At 30.5% G+C, this 16692-nt stretch overlaps 2 protein-coding genes across 2 annotated transcripts; both read right to left on the bottom strand.

Annotated features, from left to right (window-relative positions):
• Window positions 1–3798: 3798 nt before the first annotated feature.
• LOC114417810 lies at window positions 3799–5080 on the bottom strand. The gene is made up of 2 exons (XM_028382855.1): window positions 5006–5080; window positions 3799–4495 (listed from the first exon to the last, which is right to left on the bottom strand). Exons 1-2 carry the CDS (start codon window positions 5041–5043, stop codon window positions 4078–4080), a joined length of 456 nt encoding a protein of 151 aa, XP_028238656.1. The 5' UTR covers window positions 5044–5080; the 3' UTR covers window positions 3799–4077.
• Window positions 5081–9699: 4619 nt separating this feature from the next.
• LOC114419087 (chlorophyll synthase, chloroplastic-like) lies at window positions 9700–15147 on the bottom strand. Its single transcript, XM_028384689.1, has 15 exons — window positions 15003–15147; window positions 14732–14776; window positions 14530–14618; window positions 13150–13237; window positions 12863–12948; window positions 12670–12756; window positions 12518–12583; window positions 12359–12442; window positions 12197–12258; window positions 11393–11468; window positions 11235–11297; window positions 11024–11105; window positions 10468–10544; window positions 10293–10340; window positions 9700–10161 (listed from the first exon to the last, which is right to left on the bottom strand). The coding sequence occupies exons 1-15, from the start codon at window positions 15118–15120 to the stop codon at window positions 10099–10101; spliced, it is 1134 nt and encodes a 377-aa protein (XP_028240490.1). The 5' UTR covers window positions 15121–15147; the 3' UTR covers window positions 9700–10098.
• Between the last annotated feature and the right edge of the window lie 1545 nt (window positions 15148–16692).

The raw sequence follows: 16692 nt of genomic DNA, 5'->3' as shown, positions 1-16692 counted from the left end.
CTAGTAATGTATAATAGACGAAAATGTGACACATTCGCAGGTTTAGACATCTCTTGTCGAGATCACTTTGCCACAAAATAGTACGATAACAAATACCAATATTCCATCATTTTTTACTGCGAAGTATGTCACAATTTTTTGGTGATATGAACATCCCACAATTAAGTATGCCCATGCTTCAAAGTCAGCTTGTCATGCCACCTGTCATGGTTAGTGAAAGAACAAATAGGCATTGAAAACTTGGGGGCAGTAGTCATGAATAGTACTAAACAGTTAAGAAATTTGAGAGTTCCTACTTAAGATAGGATAACAAGTTATAGTAATATGATTTCGGTTGGAGTTTCTAATGATACTTTAATAATGTTTATACAACATATTGATTATAATAATCATGAAATGGTCAATATTTTGCCCAATCATATGATATCAAAATTGAATCCCATGTTAAAAACTACTAATGAAAGTTATCAATGTGATTTTGACTTGAGTTGGGGATGCTTTGGGTATCCCAACCTGTCAGGCCAGTAATGCAGGAAATTTCAATAAATGAACAGTCAATGCAAAATAATGTGGTCAATCCCTCGGTAGGATTGGTGAATCAAAATAATGTATGCCTAAATTAATTTCAACAATTCAACCATATATTAAACTATAATCATCATTTACTCAAATTTACTTGCACTAAAAGTTAAGTACGAGTTACATGACATGATTTCTGCCGTAAAGAAGTCAGATTTACCATTTATTTGTGTTTGTGTGAGATTTACCTCAAGTCCATCATTTCTATTTTTTGACTGACATCAATTTTGCATTCATATCTTCATTTAAACATTTGAGTGGAAATATAACTGAGCAGTGAGCACCCTCCATTAAGCTTATTCAATCAATCCAATAATAGATTCTTTCTGACTCGAGTAGAAATTCATCATAAAAAAAGGAAACCATAAAAAATACCAAGCAAAGCATAATTGAGAAACAATGACACTAAACAAGTGTGAACGGAGTTTGCTTTTGTCTAGAGAGGCAGCAACCCTGAGCTTCTTTGAGGAACAACATAGATATACACAAACAATGTCAAAATTCCAACCCACAAGGCCAAAGTGATAATAGCAACAGTGAATGAGATGATGATCAAAGCCAGAAATGAAGCAGCACCTCCAACAATAAGCATGGCACAAGTTATCAAAGGAAGAAGATTTATGTTATGTTTCTGAAGTATTGTTTCAATGATCACCAAGAAGGAGTATACGACAATGCTCAAACCCAGAAGCATCATCAGCTTGGGCTATTTCATGAACAAAGAGTATGTTGATGTAATAAGGGCAAACAACAGTGTTGAGAATTTGTTAATGATCTCTGACAACTCTTTGAATAGGTTCCTAACCACATTCATTAAGACAAAATAGATTTATGAAAAAGGAAATTAAAAAAAATGAAGAGGGTGTGTGAGTGAGGCATGTAAAAGGCATGAATAACTATTTTTTGGGATATATAGAGTGGTAATAATTATATACTGATTATTACTGACCTTATTGAAGTGGAGTGAATGGAATCCATAGCAGACATGTCTTGTTTTTTCTTTCTTGATTTCTTTTTTACTCCTAGTTGCTAAACTTCTGAGCAGTGAACAAATGATTCGGTTTTGTTTGAGGGAATGAGAGTGGTTCATTGATGTAGCTACGATGAGAGTATTTATATGTAGTTGTTGGTAACTTAGAATGAAAAGTAGCCAAATACTAACAAAATCAAAGTTTGACAACTTTTCTGCTTTATTCCCAACGTTCTAAACATTTTCGTTTTAAACGTGTTTTATGCCAAACAGACCAATAGGCCATCGTTAATTGATTTCTCTCTTTCACTGTCACAAAATCTTTCTTTGAGAAATTTTCCAGTTCTTGTTGAATGTCAACTTGAACTTTAGAATAGTTAGACATACTAGATTATTATGCAGCTTAATTTGCTAGAAACAAAAAATGTTCAATTGGTGAATAATAGAAAGCAGTGACAGATATACATTACAGCCAGGAGACATCTCTCATTTTAAAAAATTACATTAGAATATGTATATTTTGTTTCTTTTAATTTTATATATTTGAACTTTATTAATTATTCCTAAGATGAGATAGAGTGCTTTTCCGTTTGAGCTAGAATTGTTAATTGGTGTTAAACTGTTGAATGTTTAATATGGAGGCTGATGATATGGGAAACCAAAGAATACAATTGACTCAAAATTTCAAAATATGGGCCCCCCAAGTACTAAAAGTGCTTCCTTATAGATATTGACTTGTTTAAATTTATTTGTGTATTTATTTTAATGAAAAATAGTTTTTTATATTTTATTTGTCTAAATTGTTTCTATTCAAAATAAATAGTTTTCTGATTATTTTGAAGAACAAATCTTATGACTATATGCTTATTAAATAAGCGCTTTTTATTTTTTTTTAAATTATTTATTATAAGTTTAAACAAAATCACTCATTATATATATATTTTTATTTTATTTTACCTCTGGCAGACACATATGCATCACAGTCATTATTACTCAGCTCATTAAGAACAAAACTCTTTTGTAAATTAGGCACGCATTATTGGTAAATGTTAACTTTTGTTTTTCATTTTTCAACTTCACGAAATTATTCTTGTGTGTTCGGAGGACTTGTTTTAAACTAGGTTCTATAGTTATTGATAACCATAAATGCCAGTTTTTTTTAATAATAAAATTTAAACTTAGTGTTTAATGGAACTGCACTGTGTATTTATATTTAATGACTAATGATTTTAATAAAAAAATATAAATTATAATTTTAGTCTCCCTTAATTTTTTATTAACAAGTTTGAACCTTATTTTTTCCGCAATATTAGTTTCCAAATTTTTAAAAATATGCCATTTTGATTCAATACTCAATTTTATATTTTTTTTTATTTTCTATATTTTATTTAATTATTTAATTTAATTACTAAATATTAATTTCTACCTCATCAAAATACTGACACATAATTAATCAACCGTTAAATGATCAATGTAGAAATAAATTTAAGAGTAGATCAAAATTATAGATTTCTAAAATTTAGAGAATAAAATTGCAAAAAAAAATGATCAAAATAGTAGATCATGAATTAAAAGGAGATTAAAATCACAATTAAGTAAAAAAAAATGGGAAGGTGCATTCACACGGTGTAAAATATCATATTTGACAACTTTTTCTTAACATTGTTAATGAATTGTCTTACAAGGACGTCTCAATTCTATGCTAGTCCCAAAACTTTTGATAATCTAACTGATTATATTAATGTTCTTATTAGTGAAATGATATGAACACTTCAGGAAAAAAACATTGTTGGGATATATTTTGATAAAATAAACAACACAGTAGGAAATCTAACAATTTTTTCAGTAACACGTACACAAATCCGTTATCATTTTTTTATACATATTCGGTTATCATAATTCATAATATTGCAATTAAACTTAAAAGACTAAAAAATATAAATTTGCCAAATAAAAATTTAGAAACGTTGGATTTAATAGGAATGTCAAACTATGAATGGCATTTGCATCAGTAGTAAACTAGGAAAGTCTAAATATGTGATTAGGATTTCATGTACCTGTACTTCAACAATGATTCTGTTATATTATTTAAATAAAATCAATTCTTTTATATCCAGTATTATTTTCTTTAAATCAACTTTTTAATATTAATTCTTTCAAAATCAATTTTCTTTTTCTGTTTCTATTTTTCAATCTTCTTCAACTTTTAGGACGGTTAAGCTTATATACACGAGCATTAATAAAAAAAATAATATCAAAATCAACCATTTTGGCATTCTTTACTCCATTAATAATACAAAGAGCTAGATAAAATAAAAATCGACTAAGCATTACAAAGAAGAGTTACTTTCATCAATTCGACTACAGATGCTTCCTGAATCAAGAATCTAGGATCCAAACTCAAACTAAAACAAAGAAAAAGCATAACAACCACAAAATACAACAGAACTGAGAAACTCTTAACTCCATGTGAACAGAGTATAGAATCAGAGTTTGCCAATGGTACTTTCTCCAGAGAAGCATCAACCTTAGTCCCATGTGATGTGACCCTTAATCCAACTCTTAATTTTTTTAAGAGCACCATACTCATGAGCAATCAATGTGAATATTCCAACCCAGATGGCCAAAGTCATCCAAGCAAGGGTGCTTGAGATGAAACTCAAAGCCAGAATTGAAACAACACTTCCCAACATAAGCATAGCACATGTTATGATAGGAAGAAGAAGGTTTGTGTTCCGGTAATTATGTGTATGAAGTATTGTCCCAAGCGTAGCCAAGAAGGAGTAAAGAACAAGGGCCAAAACCAAAGACATCATCAGCTTGTGTTGTTTTGCGAACAAAGAATTTCCCGTGTCACTGTTTTTTGCTGCAACCAAGGAAATCATCAGTGCTAAGAATTTGTCATGGATCTCTTTCAATTCCTTGAATAAATTGTCCACTTGGTCCCTAAGAACATTCAATAAGGGACAAAAGATTAAAAAAAAAGTTAGACATACCAGAATTATGATGCAGTTTTGCTAGAAATAAATGAAGCTCAATGCAGAATACGATTGAAAACACAAACACAACCAAAAATATCAAATTGGTCAACAATAGAAAGAAGAAATCGGGTAAAATAATTAGCAGGGTGTGCAAATGAAGCTTGTAAAAGATGGTGAAATGGTAAGTTAGCAGAATACTAGAATCATCGTCAAATAAGGTTATGGGAAAGAACATATAGCAACATATTTGTGGTAATAGAGTAGTTATAATTTATAAACAATTTTATCCGAACCGGACCGATTTATTCGGTTCAAACGCTGGGTTGAAGACGTATCACTGGGCTAATATCATAAACGATCAAGTAATTGTATCAGCTCGGCCTTGAATCCAGTTTTCGGTCTAACTGGTTGAATTTGCCGGACCTAGACAAATCTAATAACACTGGTTATAGACAAAACTACACTAAGTACTAACCTCATTGAAGTGAAATGAGTGGAATTCGGGACAGGCATGTTTGCTTCTGGCTTCCCTGATATGAGAATAAGTGCTTTTCTGTTTGAGAATTGTTCGTTGGTGTGTGCTCTTATGTCTTGTTAAATAGGGGCATAGGAGATGGGACCCCATATGATACAATACATTGATGGATAAACAATCAGTTTAGTTTTGTCCTCAAAGTATAATTCGTTCACAAATACGATACTTGAAAGATGAAAATATAAAATTTAATTTTTGGAAGTGTAAAATGTGCGACAAATATATATTGTCATTAACTTTCATCCGTCACCATTAATAAAGTCACTTACGTGGCACTAAAGGATAAATTTGTCACTAAAATAATTACCAACATAAATTGTGTCAATATAAAGGCATATTTATCATATTTGAGGTATATATATACATTTTATTGATTAAGAAAAAAAACTTATAATTTTACTTTAGTTCTATCTAGTTTAAATTTCCTGTGACTTTTTTTAAAAAAAATAATTGATTGTATTATTTATAAAAAATAAATAAATAAATTTGGTCATGTGCTCGTTTTGTTTTTTTTTTACTCGAAACACTTGACATATTAATTTTAATCTAAATATTAGAGTACTTAAGTTGAAATTGGGATATAAAATAATTTTAAAAATTAAAAGTGAGAAATTTAGTAGAAATTTAATAAAATTATAAAATATAAGATAAAATTTTTTTAACAGTAAATATTAAGGTTTGACGAAGAAATCAAAATAATAATAATATAGATATTAAAAAATAATTCAAAAATATATTATATAAGTACTAAACGAATAACAGTAAATTATAAACACATAATAATAATAATAATAATAATAATAATAATAATAATAATAATAATAAGTTACAATTTATTAATAACTTCCGAATATATTTGTATGTCCCTATGCTGACAATACAATCATGTAAGTGATAAATTTTGTACCACGTAAGCGACTTTATTAAGGATGAAAAAAAATATATTTGTCACACCTTTTATATCATGAATTAAATTTTGTATTTTTATCTTTTAAAGACGTATTTATTAATAAATTACTCATTGAAAAATAAAAATGATTATTTATCCTACATTGATTCAGAAAATTCTCAAATATGAGACCACCCAAATATTAAACGCGCTTCGTTTTATACGTATTTTATTTTTAGTCCCATAGAGACACACACATACTCTGATACACGTCACTTTTTTGTTAAATTGGCATGCGTTATTGCTTAACGTTATTGTTAGCTTTGTTTTTCAACTTCAGAAAATTCTTGCTGTTTCGGAGCTAGACTCTTTTGACACATTTTATTAAATTGAGAGAGTTATTGCAAAAAATTTGTTAGTTTGATTATAGTTTTCAGTATCACGTAAGTTTTTTTTAAAAAAAAAAATGAATTTTGATTTATTAATATCTATCGGTTTTATTTTCTTGACAAGGGAACGAAAATAGTCGTATATAAAACACTCAACTCCAATTTTTAGGAATACGCCTTCACACATAAGTTGGTCTATCCAAACTTACAAATATATGTATTATGAACACCCAATTTTATTTGGATAAAAATAAAAATGAATAGAAAGTGAATGAAAAATTATAATTATAACAACAGTAAAATCAAATAATTAAAAAGAAAGGGGTGTGTTTATTTATTGTTTATTTTAACCAAATAAAACTCAAAAATTATATTTTATTTTACTAAAAGGAGACAAACAACACTGGAAAACTACCGTTTGACATTTTGATTAGAGCTTTTAGTGTTACCTAAGTTTTTTCTTTAAATTTTGATTTATTAATGTCATGTGAGACACTGCAATGTTAATAACATTTTTTTATATCACTATTAACAATTTAATGTCTGAAATGAACACCACCTAACATTAATAAAATAAAGGTTTAACTATCTAGCTATAAGCTTTTAAATTTATTAATTTTAATGTATATGGTCATGAATTTTTTAATCTTAAAGTTTATATTTTAATTTTTAAAAAATTTATCGTTAGAATTCTTTAACTAACAGAATTAAGAATTTCAAACACCTTTTAGAAATTAAAATGTAAATTCCAGGAATTAAAAAAATTTATTTATTAAATTTTAGGAACTAAAAAATTCACTTATTAATTATAAGTACTAAAAAGGAAAAGTTTGGAAATTATAAAAATTAAATGGATAATTAAACCTAAAATAAACTTTGTTTTTTTAAGGAAAAAAAAATGATATGTAACAGGAAACTCTAGTCAGATTAGAATTTTAGTGTTCACTGCCTCAATTTGGTAAAATGATTCAAAAGAGCCATAGTTTAGTAGTTTGTTTGTAAAATACTGCCCTTTTGGCCAATCAGTTGTCTAATTAGCACTAAAATGGAAAAAAATTGCTAGTAATATCCTCTTTTAAAAATTTTCTATTATTACTAAGATTTTATCGTAAATAATAAAATTTAGTAGGTTTCTCTTAATTAATTAAATTCAATTCACTCATAATTGTCTAAAAATATTGCTAGTAGCATTTATTGGTATACTTGTAACATTTTCAATTATAAAATTGCATACCAATAAATTTTTGTTTTTATCTAAAATTAGATAGACATAATCATCAAGAAAATATCACATGATTTAATAGTTAGATGTATTGAATTTGTTATTTGTTTTTCTGCAAACATATTGAATTTATAGTCATTGCGTGAAATAAGTGGCAAAGAAAAGTAATTTGAGTACATTATTATAATTGCGAAAAAAATTACACAATCATGAAAATTGGATCTATTTATCGTGCTTTTAATTATTTTAAACATTGTCATTGTACTATTTTTAAAGCAGATAGATTTTTCCATTCTTTTATGTAATAAACTTACTTTAATTATCTGCAAGATTATATATATTGTCATGTCTACTTTTATATGTCAAACATAATACTTGAGATTGTTATGTGTCCAAAGTTTGACTCTGATACTTTATTGATTTCGTTTTATGCAATTATAGAAAAATGTTCAACGATCTTGAGATGAAAATAGTCTTCAAATTTTCCATTAGATAGTCAAATAGTCATTTGATGATGGAATCTTCAAACTGTTGTCCCGTATAGTCTGAAGACAATATTCATGGATTGTATATCTTTCAATAAGATGAATTATCATTATTCAATCTCTATATACTTCAGTGACATTAGCCTCAATCCTAAAATAAGTAGATTACTCACACATAATCATAAGAGCACAATTAAAAAAATAAAGAAAGAAAGACATCAAACTGAAAAGAGAGAGAGGAGAAGAGAAATCCTAAGTTCTCGCTCTATGCCCAATCGCTATGAATTGATTGTCTAATTTATTTTTTACCCGTTAAAACTATACGATTGTTGAATCATATTTCCTTAACAATCGGTTTGACAGGTTAATACCCAATTTATGCGCACCAATTGTGCAAGCACAAATGAACTAGTTGTTGGATCTGTTTCCATTTCAATCTAACTATTTAATATGTCTTTTCTTAAACCATAAATTTCAAATTCAATGGTTATATAATAATAGGGAATGCATGTTGATTAGCTTTTCTAGTCACGTATTTGAGCAGCTTGCTGCTATATATCATCACAATTTAATTGCACTTGTAGCGATTGCAAGTACACTTGTGCATTTATATTCCTAAATCACTAAAATCTATCTGTTGTTTTACAAATTATATTTCGTATAACTCGTATATATGTAGGAATCAGATACAGGCGAATACAGGTATTAAGGGATAAGGGGTTTACGTTTATAATAACACTCGCCTATCTTGTTTAACCAATTGAACTAAATTCCTTTATCAAGAACATACATGTTAATTGTCAATTTTTTTCATTGAAGTATTTGTGTTTACTTTATAAAAAATGAGTTTTTATGATGTGAATGAATTTGTAGGAAGGAACCGTGGAGGGCAGACGAGGAAACAGCAGCTAGGGTCAGAGGGGTATCATGAGATGGGAACCAAAGGAGGGCAGACGAGGAAGGAGCAGATGGGGAGAGAAGGGTACCAAGAAATGGGACGCAAAGGAGGCCTCAGCACCATGGACAAGTCTGGTGTAGAGCGTGCTGAAGAAGAAGGCATAGACATCGATGAGTCTAAGTTTAAGAATAAATAAAGCATGTTTGAGCAAGTAGTGTTATGTTGTTGCTTTAGCAAATATGTGTTTCGATGTAGTAGTGAATATGTGTAGGAGACTAGTACTACAAAATATATGTTTTGATGCTCCTGTTTGGTAGGAATGGGTAGGTATTTAATTTAGGTTTAGGAACCTTAGGTAGTCTTTATCTTAGGGCAAGAAATGGATCATGCTTATCATGATGGTGTTGTAGGAAGTGTTAAACTATCACTGGAGACTCTTTTACTACTTATAATACATGTTCTCTTATTTTTAAACGTTTGAGTTCCATCAAGCAGCTTTTAAGAGTGGTCTTAAGGAAGTTGAATTTAGAATATAAGGAACAAGGAGGGTAGAGAGAAACTAATGAGATTGAAAGGCCGGATACATATTACACAATCAAGGCATGTTTTAGTAGTGTATAAATTTGATCAATGTGGAAGAATGGACATCATGCAATAAAATCAAGTTTTGTGTTGTTTGTAAGTTGTGTAAATACATGTTAAATGAATTCTGTAATGAACTCAATAACGTGAGTGGTGGAACGGATGAAGAGTCGAGAACAATAACTAAAGTTTCACGTTTTCATCTCAAATCAATGATGGGCCAAACATAAGGGTCCCAGATTCAAGGGAACAATAACATGTATGTGTCTACCCTTTGTACAATTTATTGTCTTTTAAAGCTTCCTAAAAAGAAACCCCTTCTCATCCTAAAATAATCAAAACTTGAACAAGTGGAAAAGAGGATAACAAGATAAGGAAAAAAAAAACACAATACTGGACAAGCCTAGGTCATACTCCTCCTTGAATGTAGGGTGGCCAACAAAAGCTATGCCACAAATCTTGAATGCAGGTACCTAAGAGAAGCCACTCTTATCCTTCTAACCGGTGGCTCCCTTCATCTTTATTCTATGAATTTAATGCCCCTTTGGCAACTTTTGCACATCAAAGATCAGTGGCTAGTTGCTAGAGCAGTAACCAACAAACCAAGCACCAAAAATGGCTGTGCACTAGCCTGCAAACACGAGTGTTCAATTAGTTTAGAATAATTTACTCTAAAAAGATGTCATTGTCATAGGGCATTGCTCATTTGGCCACTTCTCCATTTTGTTATGCTTAGAAGCTAAATTTAAGGTCAATATGTACCTGATATTTAACATCATATTTCACAGGGTCCTTGAGGAAATACTTGAACTGCAAGGCACAAGATGATAAGAACCAGTGAGATGCTAACATAAATTTAGAAAGAACGGTTTAGCGAGTATGCAGCAGTCACATGATTGTATACAATATTTTAACATGTGTGCAATTCTGTACTTACCTGAAAAAAGACTTGTGGAATTATTAGGCCAAGTAAAGCTAACGCATAAAACGGTTTATCAGCCCCAAGTAGATATCCTGCAACCATATGTTACAATTTAAATCCATTTTGCATTTCTTGTTACAAAATAATGATTTATAATGAGAAATACTGAATTATGAATCATATGAAAAAAAAGCACAAAATCCTCGTAACCTATCCTAAAAACCTGGTTTCCAATATTAATTCGGTGTTGATTATAATATTGCTTTTACTTGTCAATTTGAAATCACCGGTCATGCTGATGCCAACAATTTATGATAACCAGTGCTAGAGTTTTTCTGAGACCTAAGTTTAGATAGAACTTTACAAACTGTGACTGACAAAATAAAAAATGGCCATCTTGGTTATAACCAAGTACAAATATGGTTTAGACAAAAGATAAAAGCAAAAATCAAAACTACAAGTAATAAACAAGGACAAGGATAATGATTAAGTAAATATGGTGATAAGTTTCTAACTGTTTTGTTTGTATATAGAGTAATTATTTGTATATATTTGAGGGATCAAAATTTACCAGCTACAGATAATTGTGTAATGTCAATAGCGCCAACACATATCCACTTTGCAGTTTCAGAACCAAAAGCAACTGGAAGAGACTACTCAAAGAAGGTAGCCAATACAAAAGTCAGTAGAAGCTACTTTAATGACTGTACATGATTAGAATTTCTAAAACATGAATGAGTTCAGAGTACTCTTATTGAAAGGCAAAGGACAATAGAGTAGACCTGAAGCCCTAGAGCCCTATCCCCTTCAACACTTTTGAAGTCATTGACAATAGCAATTCCCAACTGCAATGTGATACAACAACAGTATTAATAACCATTCTTATTTGGCATATTATCATATTCATATCCAACAAAGTGCCATGTAGAATATTACATACTCCAGCTATGCTGTATAGGAGTGTGAGAACAATTATATCTGGTGTAAGAGTTCCAAACAAAGCCTGACCTGCCCACCTGTCAGTAAGAAACCAATCAAGATCTTCTGAGATACAGTGCAAGTCCAGAAAATAGAACTTAACACTTATTAGTAAATAAAAAAGGATCAGTTTAATCATAATTCTCTGTTGATGAAATGTAGGATTAACCCAATTATGCTTTTATAGCAATAATTGCCACATTCCAAAAGTAAAATGCCATCCAAAAGCAATAATATTTAATATATTATAAAAAGAGCTCCATGTCGCCCATCCTACCAAGTGGAGAAAGGCTTAATTGTTGTTGGAGTGCTACTAACACATTGTTATTGACTAAAATTTATTAAAAATTAAAAAATAATAAGTGAAACTCATTAAATATGTAGGAGCTACAAAATTGTGTTTTGCCAATAAATTTCAATCGATAATAGTGTATTAAAAGTATGCTAACATTTCTCTAGTTGTATAAAAAGGGCGGCGTAGTGCAGCTGGCTTCCACTTGCTGGTGTCTGGGAAAAGTAGATGTAGTAATGTATGCCACCATGGCCCACCCACTTAATATTTTAATTATATTATACAAAAATATTTTGTAAAAAAAAAGATATTGGCCATGCATATTGCATATAAAAGCTAAGAACCATTCTTGCTCAGCAACTCATTTATCTCAGTATACAAATAACCAAAGGATTAACTGAAAACATGTGCATAACCACGATAACAGTTTAAATCTATAGCAATTAGAGTTTATCGAAGTAGAAGATACCACACCATGGCAAGCTAATGTAACTTGCTCCAAGGGCAAAGTTTCCAATCCATCCATTTTGTTTTAACTAGAAAGAAATGTAGAACTTGGTCAAATGATCAAAATAAGCAAGAGAAATAGAAAATATAAAGAAAAAATCAGGACATTTAAAAAAAAAAAAAAACTACCTTTAAAGGAGGCGCGGAATATATATAAGACAGTAGGGCTCCACCCACTGCAAGGTAAAATACTATAGGGAAATCATGCCCTGCCTGTAAAGGAGAATACTTTTACCAATCAAGCTTCTGATAAAAAACGACCATGAGACTATTGTGTATTGTACCCACCCATATGTCCAATATACCAGCCAGAGAAAGACCACCAAGCAGCAACACCCATATTTGAGTGATTACCTGCAAGATTTTGAGCAAAAGGTAAAACAATAAAAATGAAACATGGCAACTGGAAAAGGCATCTCAGTCTCAGGTTTACAACATACCTCATTCTCAGATATTGCCCCAGAAGGAATTGGTCTATAAGGTTCATTTATTGCGTCAATTTCTCGGTCATACCAATCATTCAGAGTCTAAAAAATTAACAACCCAATAATTCAAAGTTATACTTATGTCAGTGAGATATTCCCATCCAATAGCAGCTGGCAAAACTTTATATAAATAAGAAAAAAACACTACCTGTGTATATCCTGTCAGGAATGGGCCGGACATCATCATGCACACAATTGATTTAGCAACATCCTCAAAATTCCAATGAAAATTTCCTGACCGGAGATCATAGTAGATTGAGGACTTCAAGAAGTTGTCTCAAATAAAATATAAGATTCTATACCATGAAGGATGGAGCATTAAATATAGAACTTTGAACATGTGTAAACAATTATCACATTAATATGAAGGACCAAACATTTTTGTGAAAATGCATGTCAAGTTTTAACATTATGCTAGTTGATAGAATTTAGTACCCGAGGCAGCAGCACCACAAACTACACCCCAAACTAACGGAGGCCAAGTGACAGGCTTTGTGAGTTGAAGACGAATCTTCCATTTATTCTGCACCATATATTACCCAATCAATTAAGAAACACAATATTTTTTTAAAAAAAAGTTATCTAATAACTGCATTAATTTACAGTTATCTGGTAACTGCATAATTTTACAAAGCTATATAAACTTGCAAATGTAATTGTTAGTAATTTAGAACCAAAGTCAAGCTTACCATGTCTCAAAATATTAAAATAAATTTTCAATAATGTGTACGAAAATAAGAATAGATTAATGGGCATTGGTGGATTGTAAAAGACACATATTCAGATTAATATACAGTGCACCAGTGAAGTCAGCAAATTTTTTGGAAGAGTTTGCAAATAACAATATAAAGACAATTTCCTACAAGATCAGTTTAGGAATTTAGATTCATATCAGCTTGTTTACCAATGATGCATCATGCATGGTTCACCATTTTAGTTGCAAATGATGGCACTTTTTTTTCCCAACCCTTCAATCAGTTCAATCGTATCTTACATATTTCACGGGTTAAACGGAATAGCCATTTGGAAAGCCAGTTAGTTATGTGTCTAACAGAAATTTGCAAACCTTGATTTCAAAGGAAGGAAGTGCCTATTTAATATAAAGTAGTTTATCAATTGCTAAATATGCCATTATGAAAACCTATTGTCTTCACCTACTTTAAGCCTTTGCAGATTGAGATTACCCAAAAAGTTTATGGAAGCAACCCAGGCTATTCTAAGGTAAGCTAAAAAGAAAATAGTTAAAGTTCACTATGTGATCTAATTCATGCCACTTTGTCCTTGTACTACACTCTGCTAATAGTAAGCACTATTTGTAATTACGTTTTGACATATTAAAACAGACACATAATACTTTCATCAACCAATTTAAACCAACACCAAATTTATTAATTTAGTGGTTCTTAGTTGACTTGTGAAGCAAAATTCCTGCCCAAGGAATCACGTGGAAAGGTTTCAGATGACATTTGCCTGCAATTTTTCACAATATCAAATAGAGCAACAAAATCATAACCGCAACTGCAAGTTGAAACCTTGTCACTTGGTAATAAAATTGTTGCAATTCTCTTTATTTAGATTGATTCTATGACTGTAGTTACCCAATCACTTAGGGGACTATATATAAGGCTTTTTGGCTAGCCATGAACTGCTATAAACACACACAAGCACGCAAAAGCAAAATTTCTGCCCAAGGAATCAAGTGATTGCAATTCTCTGAATTTAGACTGATTCTATGACTGTAGTTACGCAATCAACAAATCTACATCAGATAATGGAAAGAAAATTGCAATTGCAGAACAGTTGAGGTAGACTCACTGTTTCTTGGGCAGCTCCTTTGATACCAAGAAGCTGATTGAAGCTTGAACCATCTTTAGATGGCGCTGCACCCGGTGCCTGAGATTGAACTGCTCAAATTAAACACCCCACCAATTGGGGCAAAAAAAAAAAATTCTGTGAGAAACACAAAAATAATGGGAAATGAGCAGCACCACCAAACCAAAAAAAAAAACCAAAACACCTTCATTGGTATCAGTTTCTGTTGCTCTAATTGATAGTCTCCTCCCTGCAATGTCCATAAAAACACCAAGAATTTCAAATCCACTGAAACAAGCCACATCAAAAAAGCATAAAAACTGCAACTTTGACCATCTTGGTCGCTAAGAAACTATTAGAACATGATTGGTTAGCACATTGAAGATGGGGAAATAAAAGAAGGGCCAAAAGGGTATTCAGAACACACAAGAGTTGACTGAAAGAGCAACCAGAAAGAGGTGGTGTGAGCCACCTACTGGAAAATGAGACAGAAAAGGGTGGCAAAACGGGTCGAGCTTGAAGCGAAGCGATTCTGGTGTGTGAGGTTGGTGATATTCTTGGTGGAACCGAAACCATGTTGAGTAGAGAAGCCATTGCAGATTCAGAGCTTGAAGATGCCTTGGATACACAGAAAAAGACACGGGTTATCGATCCTTTAAGTGGTAGTGATAAACTAGTTGGAATAAACAAAGACAATTGTCAGTTACTGCTGACTCAAACCGGGTTCTATTTGACCCGATTCTCGCTCCAAATTTAGTTTTTTACTTAACCTTCTTAATTAAGTCCATTCTAAATCTAATGGATCTACAAATTAAGTTCAAGAATCCAAGTATATATTTAACCTTCTTATTTCTTAAAGGCACCAAGTTATCATTAAAAAAATTGTCATTAATGTCTCTCTGGTATGATTTCCAACACATTTTGAATGTAGTAAATTTCAATATAAAAATTTTCTATTTAAAATTCCTCAACCAATACCCTAATTGAAAAATCCTATATTTAATTATGAATGTACAAATTCTTACATTAATCAACTGCAAATCATTAGTTTGTGATTGGATGAAAATATAATAATATTTCATTTAATTACTAAAATATTCCTAATTTTTATTTAATTTTAAAAAAAATTCTTGAAACGAGTTTTGATAAATAGTTAGATGAGAGGACATCTTAAAAATTAATTAATGAAAAACTAATGAATAACTAATTTTAGCTCATGATTTTTTTTTCTTATTTTCTTCTCATAAAAGTACTTACATAGAAACCTGTGAATTAATAATACTTTTACCCTTAGTTTTTTTATATATGTTACTTCAAAAAATTAATTTAATGCATTTCATCTCATCTTTTAAAAAATTTAAGAATTTTACCCTTTGTCTTTCTATTCATAACACAGTTGTATTTTTTATTCTCAATTCTTTTTTTGATAAAATTCGTCAAAAATTTAAAAGTTGAGAGTAAAGATGCAATTAGGTCAATAATATATTATCTGTTTTTAAAAAGACACGGTTTTTGAATAATAAAAAAATGAGACGGTTTATATATATATATATATATATATATATATATATATATATATATATATATATATATATATATATATATAAAAGCAACCATTAAGTACTCCAAGAAAAAACAACCATTAAGTTGCTGAAAATACTTATTTCCTAAGCTGATTTTGAGAAATTTGTGATATTTAAAAAATTGAGAAACATAAATTACACTTAATAAAAAATTAAGTAAACTGATTTGAAAGAATTAATAAAGTATTTATGGTATTTGTAGAGCTTTATGTCTCATCGTGAGATTGGTGTATGCCTCTCATGTTTGTTGAGGTGTCAACCTAGTTAGGATTATTTCAACTATCATGTCATGGGAAAAAAGAAATAGAAGGAAATGTGAATAAAAAATTGACAGGCTTACGTCAATACATTCCAGGGGACTGTTATATTATACCCAAGCATTTGGTGCAAAAAGTATAAGTGATGAGACACAAACTTTCATATCGAGTATGAAATGCTTCACCAAATATGCTTTGCATGTGATAGATTCAACCATAAAGTAAAATTCGTTTAAAAGCAGACAAGGTGAAAAGGAAGGATCACAGAAGCAGTAGGAAACCTTAACGCAGGGGGTGAAAAGAGTGTTGGGGCTGACATCATCATG

Source organism: Glycine soja, chromosome 7 (genome assembly GCF_004193775.1).
Source record: "Glycine soja cultivar W05 chromosome 7, ASM419377v2, whole genome shotgun sequence".
Taxonomy (NCBI): domain Eukaryota; kingdom Viridiplantae; phylum Streptophyta; class Magnoliopsida; order Fabales; family Fabaceae; genus Glycine; species Glycine soja.
This window is presented reverse-complemented; position numbering and strand designations above follow the sequence as displayed.

Bases quoted from the DNA above. Each gene is read 5' to 3' on its own strand.
- LOC114417810 (XM_028382855.1), bottom strand. From the start codon at position 5,043: ATGCCTGTCCCGAATTCCACTCATTTCACTTCAATGAG. The intron at 4,496-5,005 runs GTTAGTACTTAG...GAATGTTCTTAG, and splicing joins ACTCATTTCACTTCAATGAG to GGACCAAGTGGACAATTTAT.
- LOC114419087 (XM_028384689.1), bottom strand. From the start codon at position 15,120: ATGGCTTCTCTACTCAACATGGTTTCGGTTCCACCAAGAATATCACCA. The intron at 12,949-13,149 runs GTACTAAATTCT...ATCTCCGGTCAG, and splicing joins TTGTGGTGCTGCTGCCTCGG to GAAATTTTCATTGGAATTTT. The intron at 10,545-11,023 runs GTAAATTTTGAT...ATATGGTTGCAG, and splicing joins TACACAATTATCTGTAGCTG to GATATCTACTTGGGGCTGAT.